The sequence below is a fragment of the Equus caballus genome, chromosome 14 (genome assembly GCF_041296265.1).
Source record: "Equus caballus isolate H_3958 breed thoroughbred chromosome 14, TB-T2T, whole genome shotgun sequence".
NCBI lineage: Eukaryota > Metazoa > Chordata > Mammalia > Perissodactyla > Equidae > Equus > Equus caballus.
Genome location: NC_091697.1, coordinates 45055497 through 45077031, shown reverse-complemented (window position 1 = coordinate 45077031; position 21535 = coordinate 45055497). Strand labels below are relative to the sequence as shown.

Sequence of the window (21535 nt, the reverse complement as noted above, 5' to 3'; positions counted from 1 at the left end):
GGAAAATGAGAAAACGTATAAAGCTGCCATGCTGATGACTGTTCCTGGGAAACGCGGTACAACAAAGAATATGTAGTGAACCCAATGAAATTACTTAACCTGTTGGACATCACATCCTCATCTGTAGAACAAAGAAAACGGTAATAACTATCTGAGAGATTTGTTATGAAGAGCAAATTGTATAACACGCGTGAAAGCAATCAAACTTTTAAGTATGGAAAGGGAGGGAAATAAGGCCAGCTTTATTGGTTCTTATTATTAAAAGGTCATGTGTAAGCATGTGTCTTTCACAATAAAAGAATTTGCATACCTAGCAGATGTTTCTGACTTCTTCCCAGGATTCTGTTTCCGGAAATAGCTATTTCACAATTCAGGCAGGAATTCTGGACAATATATAAAGCAGGACCCAAGGAGGCTGGGTAGGCAGACACAAGAAAGTCACTTCTTCTGCCTCCATCTAACTGCCCTTAGCCACTTCAGCAACATGAGAGGAACAGCCTTTGTCCTGCTCTTGGCTTTGGCACTTACAACCATCTTCAGTGAGTATCTCCCTCATAACACTGCCCTACGACAATAGCTCATGTCATCTTCTGCCCACAGAATAGTGGGATACACTCATCACATAGATAACAAGGGAAGCTTTTTGAAATTTTTTTTGTCTCCACCAATAAATCACTAAATCATATCATCTCAGGGGCTGAGTGGACCTAAATGGTCAGCTGAAGCCAAGTTCTTATCCATGTAAACACTTTGTGTAACTTCTTTGCAAAATGTTTATCCAGGCTCCGCTTCGACTTGATATCACCATTTATAGGGACCTCATTTCTTCATAAAACAGTCCAATCCATTGTTTAGCAGCATGAACTATTATTCTTCTTCCATTATTGAGTTGAAATCCACCTCCCTAGAATTTTCAACCACTGATGCAACCTCTACCATTTATGCCTGCTGCATAATGGCAGACACTTCCTAAATATAAAACTCACTTGTTTTTTTTCAATATTTCCTAAGCTCTGATTATGAGGTAAGAAAGAATAAGACAAACTCCTCATTATTATAGCAGATTTTCCATCCTTTTGGCTATACGCTAATCCTGCTCCAAAAAAGAAAAAAAAACTCTGTATCAAAGTTCAAACTTTGCTATGCTGATGCACAGCTCTGAAGAGAGTCATATTTTTACGATGGGCTGAGAGCTGAAACACAAATCAAAGATTTATTTTTCTAATAAGATTAGGTTCTTCCAGAGTTTAATTTAATTTTCTCTTATCTTTCTTTTTCTTACAGATGCAGAATGTGCCAAACCCAGAGGTCAACAGGTCAGTACATCCATCTTGATATGAATGTCGTACTTTTATGTAATTTTAAAGCCAGTATCAGTAAGGAAATATTTAATACTATATATTCATTAAATTTCTACTTCTTAGAAGAGCTACTTTTTAAATATCAAAACAGGTTTTATTTCAAACGCTATAGACAGACCTTTCTAAAATGGAGGTGGAAGAACAAAGTGGTTAGCCACCCAGCATCCCATGAGAGCAATAAATTCCTGGGCTTCAAGTCCAGGTCCTTGATCGTGTGGCCTGGGCAACAGTACTCATCTCATGAGGTTATTGTGAGACTTAAAGCCATAATGTTTGAAAAGAGTTCAGCACAGTACCTGGCACACTGGAAAGCTCAAAAAGAACAAATCATGATTCTCACAATTTTTAAGTGGGTCACACACATCTTTGTTCTCTATCTTAGAAAATGAAGATTTGACTTTAACCTTTCCTTCATAACTCACATTAAGTAATGACTATTGTTGAGAATATCTAGGTGTGATAGTAAAAATTTTAAACCAGCAGTCAGCCAATTTGGGTTCTAGTCCAAGCTCTACTGCTTTTTAGTTGTGTGACCCTGGGCCAAGGCAGAGGTGACTCTTGGAGTCTTTTGTTTTACCCATTAAGGAAAATAATAGAATTAAGAATATAAATTTTGAAGTCAGAGAGGCCTGAATTCAAGCCATCCTTCATGATTGAGTAGCTGTGTGAGAATGACAAGGGTTAATGAATATTAATCCTTGCTAGTTTCCTGGTCACACTGTAAGTATTACATTATTCCTGGCACTGGGGTTTGAGCAGGCAAGGAGAGGAAGTAAACCATATGGGGCACGGCAATGTCCATTCTGCTCCATAGTCTCCAAGGTCCTTCTGATGTTACATCATGCTTACTAATCTTTGCATTGCCAGAACTCAGTTCAGCCCTAAAACTTAGAAGATGCGTGGAGTATAGTAACTGAAGGAGTGAATAAATTAATTAGTGAAACATCTGAATGGGAAGATGAATTCAACTCTAAGTTTGAGCACATTTCAGGCTACCCAAGTGGAGATATTCAACAAATAGTAAAATATCATGTCTGGAACTCTGGGACAGAAAGAGCTGGAAATGTATAGCCCTCTGCATAGAGCCAAAGTTTGTGTAAGCCTAGGAGTAAAGCCAAAGGATAAAAATAATAGCTATTATTTATTGGGTATTTTCCATGCCATATAGTGCTAAGCATTTTGCAGATAGCTTCTCAGTTACATATTTTTCACTTTAACCTTACAATGTAGTCATTATCACCTTCATTTTGCAAATAAAGAAACTAAGGCTTAGAGAGGTAAAATAATTGTCTCAGGGTCATACAGTCAGGATTTGAATTCCAGTGTGTTTGACTTTACTGTCTACACTCTTCAATTTGCTCCTAGATGAAAACCCAGAAAATTCTTTCTTAGTAATGTCTACTTGCTCCCACAAACAGCTCATCACCTTGCTTGTTTTGCTCCAGGAATTTACAACAGCGGTTCTCAACTATAATGTTAACATGCATTTGTCAGTCTACACATCGGTGAAGTGTATAACAAGTAATTTGTTACTGATAATTAAAGGTAAAAGTTGCCAATGATGTATTACTTCTTAAAACTATAGCAGTTATCCCTGTAATACATCTCACACTTACATTCAGATAGAACTTTTTAAATCAAGGAGAGAAATAGCAAGACATGTAGAAAACTAATGACACTTCTGTGTGCTCTAATGGGAATGGTTGCACTTGTAAATATATCATGTGTGTTGACAATGGATGCATCAACCAGGAGTGGGAAAGAGTCTATTTTTAAATAAATTATGATTGGGTTACCAGGTACCATAAGGAAGTTTATCACTCATGATTTTATTTGTTGTTGGTGTCATTGAGTTGATTCTAACTCCTAGCAACCCTGTGTACAGCCAAGTGGAATCTTACCCAGACTTTTTGCATCATCATCTCATCTTCCAGTGTTGTATCACACAGTGCTCTGCTGCTATTCATAGGGTTTTCATAGCAGTTTTTTCAGAAGTGGGTGGCTAGGTCCTTCTTCCTAACCTGTCTTAGTCTGGAAGCTCTACGGAAACCTGTTCACCGTGGCGACCCAGCTGGTATTTGAAATACTGGTGGGATAGTTATCAACATCACAGCAACATGCAGCTGCCACAGTGTGACAACCAACAGATGGGGGGGTTGGTTCCCTGACTGGGAAATGAACCCCAGGCCATGGCGGTGAGAGACCGAATCTTAACCAATAGACCACCAGGGCTGGCTCATGATTTTATATCTGACATAACAAAAGATCTTTATAATTGATAGATCTCAAAAGGGTTTGAGACAACTGGAATAAGAAATATATGCATTGAAAGCCCTCTGAAGTACCTTGGAAAATCCTAAATCCTGAGAATAAAGATTTGACAGAAGGAATTGAAGGTTTTTAATCTGTATCTTCAGGTTGATTGCAGTAAGTATAAAAAGTTACCACCAGGAGAAGAGAGAATGTGTTATGAAATATACGCACCAATTTGTGGATCTGATGGAAAAACTTATGGAAATGATTGCTTCTTTTGTTCTGAAGTTGTGTAAGTGTTGAAATATTTTTCTTTTCTATGTTTAAGATATAACAATTATGTGTTAAGACAAATGTACCTCAATTAGAAGAGGTAGTTTAGGGCATAAGCAGTGTGAGGACAGTCTCACGTTGATTCTAATGAGCAGAATTCTCACAATTGATAAGATTTGGGAGTCCCTGGTGTCATTGTAACCCCACACATTCTGGCAGTAATAGTGAATCAGACAATCCTAGAATCTCTAATTTGGAAGGAAAGTTAACAGTCATCGAGTGTAACTTCCACCTACTAATCTATTGTCTTAAGGTTCCACCTAGTAATCTAATCTTAAACTTCTTCCACAAAAAAAGTCACCAAGTCACTTCACAGTCTATGCTTGATTATTTCTAGGGACAAGGAACATCCCTCTTCATAGGCATGCCCATTCACATCTGTGAGAATGAGCTGTGTTCACTGTTCAGCTTCAACAAGTAGGCTGGATATCTTAGAGCTCCCTAACGATTGGTATAAAAGGGGACAATATCTGAAAAACCTAAAGAACTTGTTCTCCTTCAGAATATTATTTCTCAACAAAATAGATGTTGGAGCTATAACAAAAATTGAAGTTAGAAAATCAAATAGCCAAAAGTAGTTTAAAGGTTACAAAGTAATCATCAGCAAGTTTAATTAGCATCAGTTCAAAAAATATTAAATGATGAATGAAGTACTAGAATGTATAGAAACATATAGTTCCTTTTAAGTATTTTCAAAACATACATGATGAAAACAAGCATCTAATACATATGGTATATTGTCCCAGTTCTTTTTTTAATAAGAGAAAAATTACAATCTTTTCTGAAAAGAGGCTTCTAAATGCGTGTCTCCTTTAAATTAAAAAAATCCATTAAAATATGTTTTCAGAGATATAAACTGTGATGTATTTTGAGCATCACCCTTATGTAATCAGCACCAGTTGCTAAAATATTCCTAAATTACAGTCACTCCTTATAACAATGTCAATCAGTAGAGAAACTTGGATCCATTTTTGGGGATTCGTTGGTGGAGTTTGAATGCTAATGAAATGCCTATGGCCTCAGCAATTCTCATTTGTTGCTATTTTCTTTCTGCAGGAAAACTGACCACAAACTTAAATTTGTACACCTTGGAAGGTGTTGAATTTATCTTATGACTCCAATTCACAAGAGATACATTTCTTCTCCCCTATAATCTATGCCACATTGCCTAATCTTGTCACCATCATGTCTTGACTTCTTCGTAGAATAAAGCAGACCTAAGTGAAACAAACATTTGTCTGACTATTTTTGTTTAGAAAGTGAATCTTCTAGATTTGTCTCACTTTGAGCTGATGTCTGATAGAACATCTTAAGGCCACATCCTGGGAGAAAAGGGGCCAGTTAAGACCAGTAGTGGGAACCAGAAGTCAAACACCCTGAAATACAGGCCTGCTTCTTTCTCAGGTTAGGAAAACACCCCTTTGCAATACTTAGTTCTGAAAAGCTAACAGATAAAGAGAGTGTTCACTTAATGCTTTATAAATTAACTAAATTAAAATGAATTAAATTTGACTTCTATCAGCAAGTAAGCAGGGAAACTATGGTGTCTTATCCCAGATAACCCTGAAGTCAGATGTCAACTCCTGATCCAGCTCAGGCGTTAGAATGAATAGCATTCTGTACCAACCCAAACTCTGAACTGTTTCTTCAAATTCCCATAAAAAGAGTCCACAGACACACAAATAATAGAGAGCAATGAATGCTTTTCTAGAGATTGTGGGGGAGTGACCTGGACGGCAGTTACCTTGCACACCCACAGTCTAAAACTTCTCATTACATTCCTGTCCACTACAGTCATCTCTGGCAACACCACCTTGCAAATCTTTGTCATTTGTAACATGAAAAGAAAATTTCCATAAAATTTAAAGATGCACAAATAAAATAAAAACATTAAATCATTGCTAAACCCTGTTGCTAGACTTGAAGCCTACTCAAATTATAAGAAATCTCACTGTTTCATTTTCAACTAGCTCCTCCTCATATTTAAGCAAAGGAGGCACTACCACATCCAATAAACCGGTCCTTCTGGAACAGGTAACTCATGTCTCTCTCCGAGAACAAAGTCAAGCTGAAGCATTGACTCTGGAATTTTAATTAAGAATAAGAGTACGGATCAAGGAGATGCAAGCAGATCTATAAATGCACGACTTAACAAAACACCCACATGGACACATCCTGAAAACTTTTCAGAATTTCCTAAGAAAAGGAACTCTGAGTCAATGTAAAATTAAGCTTTTTAAGAGAGCCAGCTGAAACATTGGAAAATAACTACTAGAGTTCTGAATGATGCTTCTGGACAGTTCGGGAAACTATCCGATCATTCCCAGTTGCCAGACTCCTAGTTGCTTATTTCCTGGTACATGAGACATTTAACACTCAAAAACAGGCTCCCAGGTTGAAACAACTAAGGACGTTCCCAGCCAAGACCCGCGTGAGTCATCATCAGACAGTAAGTGAGCCTCCTGGGTTTCATTCTCCGTGTGCCCAGTTCCTGGATCTCATTAAGTCTGCACAAGACCCCAATTCCAACCACCCCTGCTTTCCCAGCCTTAGGTCTCAACCTCTGTAACCAGCTTAGCAGCCCGAAGCTCTGGTTCTTGACGCTTCTAGGTTGTGCTCCCTGCTTCTTTCCTCCTCTCCACTTTACTTTTTCTAGAAATGGAGCCCAGTGGCAGTCATCCAAAAATATGGGCCGACTTCTGTTGTGGCAGTCATCTCCCTGGTCACCTAGAGCTCTGTTTTGGCAGCCTGTCTAGGCTTCAGGTATTTCTTGTTTATCTACGAGGCCCACAGATTGCCTGAACCACCATCTGTTTGCTGCCACACCCCTTACATATTGACAGTGTCCTCCCTGTCAGACTGAAATTATTTGTGAAGCCTGTAGGATAGAATGGTTAAGATGGGGATCATTTGCAATATATACAAATATGGAATCATTATGTTGTACATATGAAACTAATATAATGTTATACGTCAATTATATCTCAATTTATTTTAATGCAGAAAAATGAAAAAAGAATAATAATGAGGAGCTTTGGAGACAGAGAGCCCTGAGGTCAAACCTAGATTTGCCACCTCTTAATAACCTTGAGTTAGTGGTTTAACCTTTCTGAGTTTCAGTTCCTGCATTTCGAAATGGGGCAACAGCAATTCCTTACAGACTGGCATGAACCAGTGTGCATACAGTACATAATATTGAGCCTGGCACATAGTTAGCAAACAATGAATGAATGATTTAAAAAATAGTAACAACAAACATCTGTAGTTGTCTTAAATTTGTCCTCTAAGCACAAGGGGTGGTTCTATTTTAGGTTTTAGGCCCTCACAGCCCTCTCTCTAACCACCCCCATCATCGCTGCCTGAGCCCTGCCTTAGCCCGTCCTGAGAGACAGCACTGTGAAACTCCTGTCAGATCAGATCATCGCTATTACAGCCACAGAAGTTAGCAAAGTAGCTGAGTGCAATGAAAGGAAAATATACAAGCTCCCGTCAGGGACTTTGGAAAGACTTTTTTAAAGTTATCTTCATTTTTGATTAAAAAAAGAAAAGAAAAAATATGTCTTCCCGTTTTGAGCTCCCTGAGAGCTGGGGATTGGTTCCTGTTCATCTTTGCGTCTAAACGGATATTTCCTTATTTGTTTCTCCACTGCTTGACATATAGTATGCAGTGCCTGACATATATATGTATTTTTTAAACTATCAGGAAAAAAGATCATCAAAACAAACTTAGGTTGGATGTACTGAAAGCCGTGTATTCAACATCCTAATGGCATTGAGTCCCAAACTAAATTCTGCATTGCCTCGAAATAACAAAAGGGACAAGTATTATTTAGCAAAGGGCAGAGAATAGGAGAAGCAACTCAATTCCTCCACAGATGGAGAAGTGTTTCTAGGGTCTGTGGTTGCATAGGCGTCTTTGCTCGAACAGAGGGAGATGGGTAGAATTAGGTGGGAGCTGGCAGCCAGAGTAGCAGTAATGAATGGGAGTTAGGAAAGGGGCATAAAAGAGGCTTCAAAGATACAGCTTGTGCTGTTTCTTAAATATGCATAGATATCTGTGCATTTGGGTGATGGTTGTTGCTCTTTAAACATTCTATGTATGTATGCACCTTCTTCTTGGCCCCGTGAGTGCGAAGGCGCTCACTCCTTCCTGAGGCCGTTATTCATGAGGAACTCTTACTATCAAAATTTCTTATTTTTATTAAGCTTAGCTTTACCCCATATTATTTACTCCCCCCATTTGCCCTAACTATAGCCCTGGGAGCCACAAAGAAAAAGTCTAATTAAGAACCCTTTTGGTATTTTCAAGGTAGTTCTTGTGTGACTCCTGAGTTTACTAATAATAGTTGAAGAAAACCTTGGAGCAGGTCCTATGCTAAATGTTTTACATCATGATCTCATTTAATTCACAAAACAATCCTAATGATAAATTTATATATATATAAGTGAAGGTGTTTATAATATTTACCATGGTAAACTTAGCACCTAATTTAATCCTGGAACATGATAGGATCTCAAAAAAAAAAAAGAGTAATAAGTTAATGAATGACTCTACTTTTTCCTCGCTTAAGCAAAATAAGGTTTAATAAAGACAGATATGCTGTCCAACATGAATAGGAAGTGGTGAGTTATGATTGACAAGAGCTCTGTTTCCCTCTAGCTCTCAAGCTCTTAAACACTGCTGCACTGCATTCCCGAGGCAACATCATAAACCCTATCCCAACAGCAGCTCATCTGAACAGATGCTGGCTGCCTTTATTCATTTACAGGGAGATAATGCAAGTTCTCTGTCACACAGCCTTCCCAGGCCATACCCAATGTCCACTGGTGTTATAGAGAAGGCCTTCTAGCTCATGAATTCAAGAAGCAACAGGAGCTGCCAGTGGTCTTGTCATAGAGCCATTGAATGCCTCTCTGAAATTGTCATTTTACAGAGTCAAGAGTCCTTGTAGTATTTAGCAGACAGCATGAGTGAAGAATGTTTTGTTGAAATCTTGATTCAAGATAAGTAAGTTACTTCCTAAGACTTAGCATAGAGAGAAGTGCAAATGCTTCCCTTTCTTTGGACAACGGCATTGCAGTTGATGATATCACTAGCTAAGTATGTCCCTTTACACTGAACACGATGGAAGTCTCTAGCTTCTGATACGTCAAACTGTACTTGGCTTTTGAGGGTTAGCCCTGTTTGGAGACCAAGCATTCATGGCCAAAGCATCAGGAACAGCCCAGCTTCAGCATCAGTGGTTTCTTAAGATATCCACGTAGACCCTCATTCCTGTGCTTAAGGATGCCAGTGATCTTCCCTTTAGGAAATTTGAATAAGCAGCTTCCAGAGACTAGGTGTATTTCCAACAGATATTCAGCTAGCTCTCTCACTAGCTTCACTTGCACCACAAAATTTGGGACTTTTGAGAAAGCCATTCTCTGTAGAGCATGGATCACTGCTTAAGCCTTGTCAATCAAGGTTGGTGAATGGATTCCTCTGCTTCGCATGTACTCTACAACCAGATCTGGCAGGCTTCCAGTTGATGAGGACTCTGAGTAAAGGGCCAAGACAGCTGGTACTGACAGCCGTGCTGATCATTGCATCAGCCTCACATGGAAACAGCACTATTGCAGAAAGTGGGTACTGAATCCAGGAACCTGTCTTTAAGACTTATTTCAGACATTTATTAGTCCTGATATCTTATGCAAGTTATTAACTTCTCTAAGACCAATTTCCTCCTCTATAAACTGGAGATGGTGGTAGTACCCAACTCAGACTGACGTGAATCGAATAACATAATATATGTGAAAGCACTAAGAATTGTTTATGCACCATCCAAATGTAAAATAGCATTAATTTGGGTCATATTGTGTAGTCATCTTTCACAAGGAAATCTTTCCCATGATTCATTGAACCTTTTAAACCTGTTCTTAGGTCCTGTTCTGGGAAGCAGCCACTTCTTAATAGAGATGACACATCTGGCTAGGATATAATGCAAGCCTCAAATGGGCTAGGCTCATAATAGCAGTTCACTTCTCTTGACTCCACCTTACTGCCCTTGGCCACTTTCAGCATCATGGGAGCAAGAGCCTCTCTTGGTCCTAGAACATTCATTCATCTTTAGAATTTCAACTGAGAACCTGTGTCCAGGAAATTCCGAGATTCCTTCATCTCAGAGATAAGCAAGTCTGTTTTGTTTTGGTTTTGTTTTAATACATTTTTCTCTCTCCATCAAGGATTCACTGAATCACATAATCTCAGAGTTGGAGTGGATCATAAAGCTCAACTAATTCAAAAGCTCAACTAATTCAACTTCCTAACTCTGAAAGAAAGCTTCCTATGAGATCTCTGAGAAGTGATCATCATCTAGCATACGCTTTGATGCAAAAACTCTCTTTTCAAAAAAACCAGTCCATCCATATATCTTCTTGGAGAAATCTCTGCTCAGATCGTTTGCCCATTTTTTAATTGGGTTGTTGGTTTTCTTGTTGTTGAGATGTATGAGCTCTTTGTATATTTTGGATATTAATCCCTTATATGATATATGGTTTGCAAATATCTTCTTCCAATTGTTAGGTTGTCTTTTCATTTTGTTGATGGTTTCCTTTGCTGTGCAGAAGCTTTTTAGTTTGATGTACTCCCATGTGTTCACTTTTTCTTTTATTTCCCTTGCCCGGTCAGACATGGTACTTGAACATATGCTGCTAAGACTGATGTCAAAGAGCTTACTGCCTATGTTTTCTTCTAGAAGTTTCATGGTTTCAGGTCTTACATTCAAGTCTTTAATCCATTTTGAGTTAATTTTTGTGCATGGCGTAAGATGTTCAACATCATTAGCTATCAGGGAAATGCACATCAAAACTGCAGTGAGATATCACCTCACTCTGGTCAGAATGGCTATAATTAACAAGACAGGAAACAACTGTTGGAGAGGATGTGGAGAGAAGCGAATCCTCGTACACTGCTGGTGGGAGTGCAAACTGGTGCAGCCACTATGGAAAGCAGTATGGAGTATCCTCAGAAAATTAAGAATAGATCTATCATATGATCCAGCTATTCCACTGCTGGGTATTTATCCAAAGAACTTAAAAACACAAATGCGTAAAGATACATGCACCCCCTATGTGCATCGCAGCATTATTCACAATAGCTAAGACTTGGAAGCAACCTAGGTGCCCATGAAGGGATGAATGGATAAAGAAGATGTGGTATTTATACATAATGGAATACTACTCAGCCATAAGAAATGATGAAATCTGGCCATTTGTGACAACATGGTTGGACCTTGAGGGTATTATGCTGAGTGAAATAAGTCAGAGGGAGAAACTCAAATACCATATGATCTCACTCATAAGTAGAAGATAAAAACAATGACAAACAAACACATAGCATCAGAGATTGGATTGGTGTTTACCATAGGGGAAGGAGGGAGAGGAGAGTTCAAAAGTGGAGATTAGGCACATGTGTGTGGTGATGGACTGTAATTAGTTTTTGGGTGGTGAACATGATGTAATCTACACAGAATTTGAAATATATTATGATATACATCTGAATGCTATATAATGTTATAATCCAATGTTACTGCAATAAAAAATAAATAAATAATTTTTAAAAACCATTCCATTCTTGACCTGAGTCAATAGAATATACTTACTTTATAGAGAAGAAATCAATATTGCCTCAACTTATTGTATATGACTGACACAAGATTTTAAGAATTTAAAAATATATCTTTTATTTGTGCATTCCATATTTATTGAGCACTGAATATGGCCTGGCATCATTTACCAAACAATGCCTCATTATGGTGATCAACTTCCCAGTCCAAGGTCCTTTTTCCTGTACTTCATTCTTACTCCAAAAGAGCAATCACAGTATCCTCACCTTTGCTGAGTGAAGCAAACCTGCTTATTATTCTGATTCAAAGCCTTGAAGAGAATCTCATGTCAGCTGGTATAGACTAAGAACTGAAGCAAAAATCAGATTTTTTCCCAAAAACAATTGGTTTTGATCAGAGATGTGGTCATATCACAACACACGGAAATTACTACTTTTATATGACTTCAAAGTTGGGATAAATTTTTCTATCTCAGAATCAAAAGCTCTTTCATACATCTTTTGATATGTAAAAGAGGTGATTTAGAATCATTTATCCAGAATCATCAGAGACGTTTATGCGTATTTACCCTTTAAGCATTGAAGCTGGTTTTATTGAGAGAATTTTACATTCAAACCATTATTAAATGGAGTCAATAGAGCATAGTGTCCTAGAGTACTGACTTTAAAAGCAGACAGAATTTTGTTGGTTCCCAGCTTTGTCACTACGTAACTAGGACAAATCATTAATTTTCTGGGCCCCTGTTTCTTCATTTATACAATAAGGACAATTATAATATCTACCTCACTGAATTTCTGTGAGCTTAAATCCTATAATTTTTGCAAAGGGCTAAACACAGCCCCTTGCACATAGTAAGAATTCTAGGATATTTATCTACTATTATTATAAAATGTCATGTTTGTTTACTTACTCACCAGGGAATGATGAACATGATAGAATCTTTTCATTTTGATTCAGTGTGAAAATTATTAACATATTTTAGAGAATTCTCATATGTGGTAATAAAAACTTTCAACTAAGTGACACCTTTAATTCTCTTTGAGGCCGTGCCTCATAAGTAAAAGAGAATAATAAATTAGCACAGAAGTTAAGAATATGTACTTTGAAGTCACAGACTTGGGTTCAAGTAATAGGTTCATCAATTACCAGCTATATGGTCTTGGAAAATTTACTTAACTTATCTTTATTTGAGTTTCCTTTGCTTAAGGAAATATTAATAGTATCCGCCTCAAAGGATTGCAAAGATTAAAAGGCAAACCACATTAAGGATTTGCCAAGCGTTCCTGGCAATTAGCCAGGAGTTCTATAAATGTCAGCTATTACCATTTTTCCTTCCTAGGAAGCATGCAGGCTGTAAAGAGGGTGAAAGAAGAGTGTTTGTGGGATGAATGGGTGAGCCGGTCTTGAGAGAGAAATAGGATGTTTTTCTAAGCAAACAGTGAGAGGCAGTGAAGTACATGACCCAGGCATTAATATGCATCACCCTGATTTGGATGCGGTGAGAATTTGACCAGGCCTAAAGCAAACAGTATTTTGGCAGAGGGTAGAGGATGGAGGTTGGGTCGCGGGACTGAAGACCTCTCCTAGAGCTATGAAGATATCCTGGCGTAGTGAAGACTAATGTGTGTGGTGTTGAGCCATCGAGCCTCCATCTTGCAGACACTAGCACAGCGTTATAAGTAGGCAGTTTCTAAGCAGATCTGTGCTTCAGAAAAATCACTCTGCAAGCAAGAATGCTAGAAGTAGTAAAAATAATTATAGCAGATACATATAGCCCTTTCTGCATGCAAGCTACTATTCTAAGTGTTTTATGTGCATACACTCATTTAATATTCATAACAACTATATGAAGTAGATACTTCTACCGCAGTTTGCAGATGGAAAAAGTAAGTCACAGAAAGGTTAAGTAATTTGCCGAAGATTATGGAGACAAGATTTGAACCCAGAAACTCTAGCAGCAGAGTCCCTACTTATAACCACTACACTACACTGCCTCTGCTTAGCTATGAGGTGAACAGATAAGAGGAAGGAGTAGAAACAGGGACAGCTCTCTGGTGAGCTACGGGGGATGAAGGATGGGTGGAGAATGGGGAGACAGGAAAGGAGAAAAGTTAGGAGACATTTGGAAATTATAATATGCATCTGCACAAGATTAGTGAACAGGAGATAAAGTGGAGCATGGGCAACTGCAGACAAATTTTAGTTGTAGAACTGAAAAAGTTGGCAACGTATCTGATATGGATGATGAGAAAGTCAAATATCTAGGATGTCGGTGACATTTATGGTTTGGTTAATTGGTTATATGGTGATGTATTACTTCTCAGCCAGAGCCTTCTATAAAACTAGGTGCAGAATTTGTTGCCCTCCATGAGCTCCAACACTTTCTACTTAATCTTATCTTACATTTTTCAAAAAATATTGTAATTCTTGTCTCCACTGGAGTCTGTGGTTCTCCTTAGCCAGTATCGTATCATATATAACTCCAGCATCCATCCTAATTCCAGAAAAACAGTGGGCTACAACATATGGGAGTAGAATAAATAAATGGTAGAAGCAGGTTAGGAGGATGAAGATGAGTTTAATTTTGACACCTGAAGGTTGAAGGTTCTGCAGAATATTCAGGTAGAAGTGTTCAACAATCAGTTAGAAATTCAGAGTGGGAACCCTGGGATGGTAAGAGATACCTACGCAGATTTTGCAGTCATCTGCATGTGTAACTGAAGTCACAACTAAACATAATAACTAAGAGTTAGCCCTTACTATTGGTAATACACTATCCTAAGAACTAACCATGCTTGATTGTTTTTAATATTGCTCACTACAAATGTATGAGGTAGGTGTGGTTATTTACAGACAAAGAAGAAGGGCTTTGAAAAGTTTAGTAATTCATAAAGGTTCATCTCTTTCATATATCTCCTGGAGATAGACAGGGAGCAGGTTTTTGTAGAGTCCGCCAGACTTAATTGAATAAGCCAAATACCTGGAATCAATAATAGCTCATAACAATTAATATATATTATTAAAAAATATAAAAATATTTTTCTTATAAGGAGCTGCCACCAGCAGGAGTCATTATATATTGAAAGTTATGAACCTATAGGCAAAACCTACTCCAAAAATTAACATTTTTGCTCCAAAGTTAAATACATAAATGGCTTGTTTTTCTATATTTAATTTTTTTAAACTTCATTTGAAAGATGTTTGGGAGGATTTAACATGTCGTACATCTGCTTTAAAGAATAGTATTTTGTCAATGTATAGGATTTTCAGATCCATTAAATTCTTTTTCTCACAGCATAAGCTGGTTGCTAAGATGAGCCAGAGAATCATAAAATATCCCATCCACACATTCATTGCTTAAATTCTTTCACCAGGAAGCCTACCAGGTGTCCTACCAAGGCACATTGAATACTTCTAGTGGCAAGAAACTCACTCCCTCTTAGTTTGCAGAACACATTCCGGGACAGCTCAGACAACTAGAAAGAGGCCATATTTTTTGCTCTATATGTTAAAAATTGGCAAATGTTTTGCTAAACCTAAGACAATTTTGTTCTAGTAGCCCTAAAGGAGAATTTGAAGAATAAATTATATACACTAACATAGTCTAATAATATTAAAGTGATCATCTTAAAGAACACATTAGCACTATATGAAGAAATATACAATTGTTGATGAAAATAATCCATAACCAATCTATAAATGAAAATTTGGGAGAGTTTATTCTGAGCTAAAATGTGAGGACCATGGCTCGGGGCCTTTCTTCCCAAAGGAAGAAAAGGCACCAAAGAAGTGGGTTGTACAGAGTGGTTATATACCCCCAAACAGGATGTTTCACATAGGATTGAAATGTCCCTTTTACAATAGTTGCAAGACTGCTTGCTCTGCAGACACAGGGATTGACGGACACAGCAGGTAGATCTGCTGTCTCGGTGAACACAGCAGGGTGGCAGGTCTGTTGTCTCGAACTGGGTGGTCACAGATGAGCTGGGTGGTCAAAGGCGAACACAGCAATCAGTTCCTAGCCTAAGGAAAAATGCTTATCCTTAAGGAAATGCCAATGTGGGGGGAAGTTGCACCTTTATCTTAAGGCCATTGGTTTTGCCATAGGAAATGTTTAAAGCAGATATACAATGCATACTCCATGGCCATGCCAGGCCCTTTTGGAAAAAACAAAGTCAGACCGAATTAGGTTTACACCAAATGGCTTCCTCATATACTCCAATATATCCTATTGCTTGCCATTTCTAATTGTCACAATAAAATTACAATAAAACCTTAAAAAGTAAATATCTTTCATTTTAATTATTCCTAAAATGTATTATATATGAAGGAAAACGAGCATAAAATATATCTGGCAGTTTATTCAGACTTCCTCATCCTGTGCCCCCCACAATTAAATAGTTAATAATCCAGAATGAAAGTTTATAAATTATTTTGACTCCCTTGAAAACAAAAATTAATGAAATCACAACATAGGTGATTAATTGAGTATGATGAACTTTGAAAGATATTTTTTTTTAATGCGTTACATCAGTCACTAGGGTGTCCTTGGGCTGCAGTCATTGTATTTAAAATTGTTGACAAGTAAGAACAAGTTTTCTAAGTCACAATGGAAGTTCGATGCCAAGAAAATGCTTACACGCTTAGTATCTGTCATTTGTCCTTATTGTCTCTCCATGAAGCAAGTAATGCTAAATTTGAATTTTTATAGTTGGGAAGGTGAAGTGGTTCTGAAATAGTTCATAGCGGACTCTAAGCACAAGAGGCAATTATTTCCCAGGAAAAGGATGGCTTGTCTCACACACCACTATAAATGTAATGGCTTTAAGTAAAATAGACCTAAAGGAAGTTCTTTCTGAAACTTTTGGTATGGAAATTAAATCTTTGGGATTTACTTTAGTCACAATTAGTGGCTAGTAGACCATTACAGAGCCTCTTTCTGCTAGAAATTTCTCTCCTGACCTACAATGGGAATCAGTAGCTCAAAGGGTCTAAGACGTATGCCTTTTGCTAACCCAGGCCAGGGAAATAAACCTTATGGCTTTCTTGGTTCATGTGGATTGTTTACTAAAACCTGTCTTTTTTTGTTGTTTGTCATAAGACACAGCCATCTCTATAAGCCTGATGTCCGGGCCTTTTGTCTTGTTCTATGGCTTGAGAACTTAGTTTTGTGAACTTTCTGGTCTCTGCCATTGGAGGATGCATGTACTGACACACATCTTGGCGGCCAGTCGAGTAGACTGGGGTTCTGGGACACATTCTCTTTGTCCAGCTAATTCAGCTCTCAGGTGAGTTTGTCATAAGAGGTCCCAATTGCTTTCATGAGGGGCCTTTGTAATCTCAACCTTTGTTGCTTGCTGTGCAATGAAGGCCTTTACTTTCTTAGACTATTTTTGGGAGTGAACTTTCTGGATCTCTTTTGGGGATGCCTCTTTGTGTCCTTGGTTAAGCTTTTGGTTGAGTCATTGTTAAGATCCCGTTCATCAATTTGGCCAGACGATGGATTATTTAAATTCGGAAAACTTCTAAATTGGGGGAAAAAAGAATTGTGAGAGCTCTCATCGTAGTTTTTATTGGTATCTATGAAAAGGCCAAATTAAAAAGGAAACACAAGAAGATGATGACTAGGTTTAAACCCTGACTCAGGTTATAATTGAATTGGTGAAATACAAAGGTCTAAGTGTTGATAAGATTGTAAAAGTTGGAATCTTAAGCTGATTTTCTTTATAAAGAGGTTATATCAACTTTGCCTGAGTATGTTTTAAAATGTCTGCTTGGGAAGACTTCCTTATCCAATAGTATAAGACTGAGACCTGTTAAGTCCTGCCACGGGTCCTGTCCCCATGCTGTTCTCTGAATAAAGGAGCACTACTACCAGACCTTGAGAGTCCAAGAAATCTTTCTTTTGATTCCTTGGCTGGCTGAAACCACTTGCTTCACCAGATTGTGAGCTGAAGTTCTAGTCTTCCTTGTTCCTTTCTCTTTTTCAAGGATGGATCTAAATTCACTGCTCCATCGGGAACCTTCTCAGACAACTGTATGAATCCATGTTTGCTTCCCATGGCTACTCTAGGGGGCAAATTGTGGCATTCAGCCTGAAGAGAATCGGTACCTTAAGCCTGAAGGTGATGGAGAACGAATTAATCCATTGCTTCCTAATCCTATCTCTAATATATAAATTTTACATAGGCGTGGATAGACCACTTAAGGCATTAGGATGGTTGCCAATCTCCAAGACTCCTGTGGCAGGTTTCTTTTCCTAAGGCTGTATTGGGATCCCTCCCTATGTCTCCTGACCACACTGCGAACTGCGGGAAAGTCCCAACCGGGAGTCCGGTTCAAGGAAAGTACCAAACTCTAACCTTTGGTTGAGTATGAGAACCCCTTCTTGGGGGAAGGGCTCCAGGACATAATTGGGTAGAATGTCCCCCAGACCCCCAGAAAATTCTTCACTGTTTTCTGCTATTCTTTTTCTTTGGGACAATTCACCCAGCACTTATGACTGCCAGGCAGAATAGGCAAGGTATACAACAGATGCAATGCAGGGGGACACCCCCATCGCCCCTTGCTATAGGGACCCCACAGGCAGAACAAGTAGGATGCTGCCCTAGGTTCAGGGGAGATTTTCAAGGTAATGGACTCTTTTCTTTCATGTCTCTTAAAAAAAGTTACAGTGACCATTTTGGTCTCCTTTTGAGCTGTGCAACTGACAAAGACATTTTCAAAGTGTCAAAGGCTCCACCCCTGGGAGCCTGACTCTGGTTTCGGGCCTGATGACCCCAGCAACCAAGTGGGGTCCCCTCTCTTGGCAATTGACTCCTTAAGTATTTTAGGTGCCTCCTGAGTCGGTTATGAGGATAGGAGACCTTTGATTTATTCTGTGAACTGTCCTTCTAGTGTAGTGTACCCTGGCACAGGAACTGGTGTGTGACCCTTATCTTAATAACCTTCAGGAAGAAGCCATGAGGGTGAGGCCTGATCTCTTTTCCTTTCTGTGTATTTGTCACCTCCTCTCTTGTCACCAAGTCGAGGTTAGGTGCATGCTGGACCTAAGCAGAACCTGGACCTTCAGTACTTAACTCTCAATCCTGGCACAGGGAGCCCCAGCCCCCAGCCAGCTCCAGGCCTTTGTTTCCTCATTCCCTGGCTCGCCTTGTGCTGGATCAGGGACTAAGTCCCTGGGCTAAGTGGGACTTAACTAGATCTTATAACTATGTTGATGCCTGCAGTCAGGTGCCTTTGCACCCTTTCTCTGGCCACTGTCAGTCAGACACCAGCTTTACCACCATGGGAATTGCCTCAAGCATCCCCAGAGACTCCCCCACTGGGTGCATTTTAATTAGTTGGAAATGCTTTCAATTGAATGGTTTATGTCCCAGAAACTCCAACAGAAAAACCCTTGAGTGGTTTCTCTGTGCTGTTGTGATGAAGTTAATTCCAGGACTGAAAAAAAAAAAAAAAAAAAAAGGAGGGGAAGGCCATAAGCATGCCATGCCAAAAAAAAATCTAGCATCTTGAGTGTCTTCTCCACAAATATTAGTAGAAAGGCTCAAAACAATTTGGATTCATAACTAGGGAGCTTTATATTATTGTACCTGATTCATGGCAGTGATTTTTAAAACAACAGGTGTGAAGGTTCTATGCATGTGTGTCTATATGTATCTTAGATGTGTGTGATATTTTTACCCCCAGGTGATAAGGCCCAAACTAAGAGCTCTATTTAATTGGATTAAAGTAAGCACTTACATAAATTCTAAATGCAATAGAAATTAACTCAATGTCTTTTAAGTTAAGATGATACAGATTAGTCTTTGGTTAGTGAAAGTTTAAGTTTGTTGGTTTGATTGAAAAGACATGTCCTCAAGAGTTGTCACTATTTGGATATGATGCAAACATGCAGCCTGGGTTTTGTAGGGGAGGAAGACATTTCCTCTACCCTCTGTGGGTTCTTCTGGCCAAAGAATGAATTAAATTCACATGAGACAGAATAACAGGAGAAAATTAAACAAAGCTTTATAACATGTATACATGGGAGAGGCTCAGGCAACCTGAGCAACTCACCAAAACGGCTGAAGGCCCCACCTTAAATATCATCTTCAACTAAAGACAAAGGAGGATGTTGGGGGTCAGGGGAGTCAGTTACAGGAGGTTACCAGACAGGCACAGTAAACAGGAATAAGATTATTATGAAGATTTAAGTCCTTGCCTTCCACATTGATAAGAGTTTCTAGAGATAAGGTCATCCCCCCTTCTTCCTGGTACAGCGAGGGAGACACCTTTATAGATGGAGATTTCCTTTACAATGTAAATGTCTCTTAACAAATGGTAAGTAAATTCTACTTTTCAGTTGCTTTCCCGTCTGCAGTTTATTAAAAGTAACCAACCCCCAATAATCCTCATGCCAAAGAGACATATGTTGGGGTGGCCAATTCCAGGCCCCCACAGTTTACTAGTTTAAAAAGAAGAAAAACTAAGCTCATGTTATCCCTGTTACAAATTTGTCAGCATAATAACTTTAAATGATAGCTAATTTTGTCTAATATCTCATGAAGTTTCATAGGCAATCTAAATAAGTATTGAGAACGAGTAAACTAAACATGTGAAAAAGCTAAAAGTACTGGGTAAACCTTTAAAAATAATTACATTTTATGACATGTATATTTAAAATAACTTCCAAAATCTTTTTGGTAATGAAACTTTGGAGTTTTGCTAGTTTAATTTAAATGAAAAAAATTCGTTGAGTACCTAGATCATTTCCAAATAAGATATTAGACATTAATTATTAAATGTAAGCTTATCTACTTTTGGCTTCTTATTGCAAAGAGGCTAAAAGCATTTGGGTCTATTAGAAAGTATGCCTTGTGTTTTCTTGTGGAGTGGCGTGTTTCTAGAAATCAGGGAAAGTGTTTAGAATGTTGATATAAAAGACACTTCATAATTGCTTAGTTTTTAGTTTTTACTAGGGTAAAAACTAAGGGTTTTTGCTAAGGGTTAAAAGTTCTAATTAATATACATAATTAAAGCTATTGGAAATTAATAAGAAAAGCAGTTCTGTATTCAAGGAAAGTAAAATATATGTTTTCAGTAAAGACGGTATAAAGAAAGGAAGTATTTTTGTTGGGTTAAGAAAGATAAATTTGTCCTGAAGTAGTAGAAGGAATAAAAAGAGCATGGGACAAATTCTGAAGGTAAAAGAAAGTTATAGAAGGTTTGTGAAAAATTCTGAAAGGAATTTTATATATGATCAAGCTGGCTAAGATTAAAATGAATCTAATTAAGTAAATGGATTTTAACATGAAAAAATAAACTGGTACAAAAATTAGAATTTGGTTTTCTCTCTCAACAGGATAATTTTCTTGAACTGTTGGCCTGTTCTAAGTCTACCTAAAAGACAGAATCTGATTTGTTAAAATAATTTCTTATGTTCAGAAAGAAAGAGGTCTCTTAAGGTTTTGACTGTTTTAACTATTTACCCTTGACTATTTCTGTTGTCATTTTGAGTATATACCTGAGCATTGTTTCACAGTGAGCATTGTTTCCTATCTGAATAAGTGTTTAAAACCTTTGGATATTTTTGACAAGCTTCTCCCTCAAAAATACTCAAATCCTGAATAAAGGCTTTCTTTTGACCTGGATGAAGGAGGAGGCTTTCTCTGGGGATTTTCAGAGGGCCCCTGGGACTTCACAGAGAAATTTGCTCTCTTCTTCCCATAAGGTGGAAAATTCTAAACTAATTAGGCTTATTTGGTCTGTTAAATTACATTGGAAGCATTGTCAGATAAGTGATGATAATCTTTCTTAGGTGGTATTATGTGGGTAAATGTTATTGATATAAGTGTTTTGGAAGTTATATAACATTCCTAAAATTCTGATCTGTCCTGGCTATCAGCCAAAATTATAATTATTATTTTGAGGTGTTGTATATCACAGAAATAACCAAGTTTCTGTGTCAATTGTCACTTTTAAGTCTTTTGTTGTTTATAG

General features: G+C 38.1%; 1 protein-coding gene and 1 long non-coding RNA gene across 2 annotated transcripts; both read left to right on the top strand.

Moving 5' to 3' along the window:
* Positions 1–388: 388 nt before the first annotated feature.
* SPINK9 (serine peptidase inhibitor Kazal type 9) lies at positions 389–5178 on the top strand. Its single transcript, XM_003362869.5, has 4 exons — positions 389–539; positions 1285–1316; positions 3779–3906; positions 5004–5178. The coding sequence occupies exons 1-4, from the start codon at positions 485–487 to the stop codon at positions 5047–5049; spliced, it is 261 nt and encodes an 86-aa protein (XP_003362917.2). The 5' UTR covers positions 389–484; the 3' UTR covers positions 5050–5178.
* A 779-nt stretch (positions 5179–5957) lies between these two features.
* On the top strand, positions 5958–11551 carry LOC138917558 (uncharacterized). Its single transcript, XR_011425740.1, has 2 exons — positions 5958–6396; positions 10170–11551. It is a non-coding gene; the product is annotated as an uncharacterized lncRNA (long non-coding RNA).
* The last annotated feature ends 9984 nt before the right edge of the window (positions 11552–21535 follow it).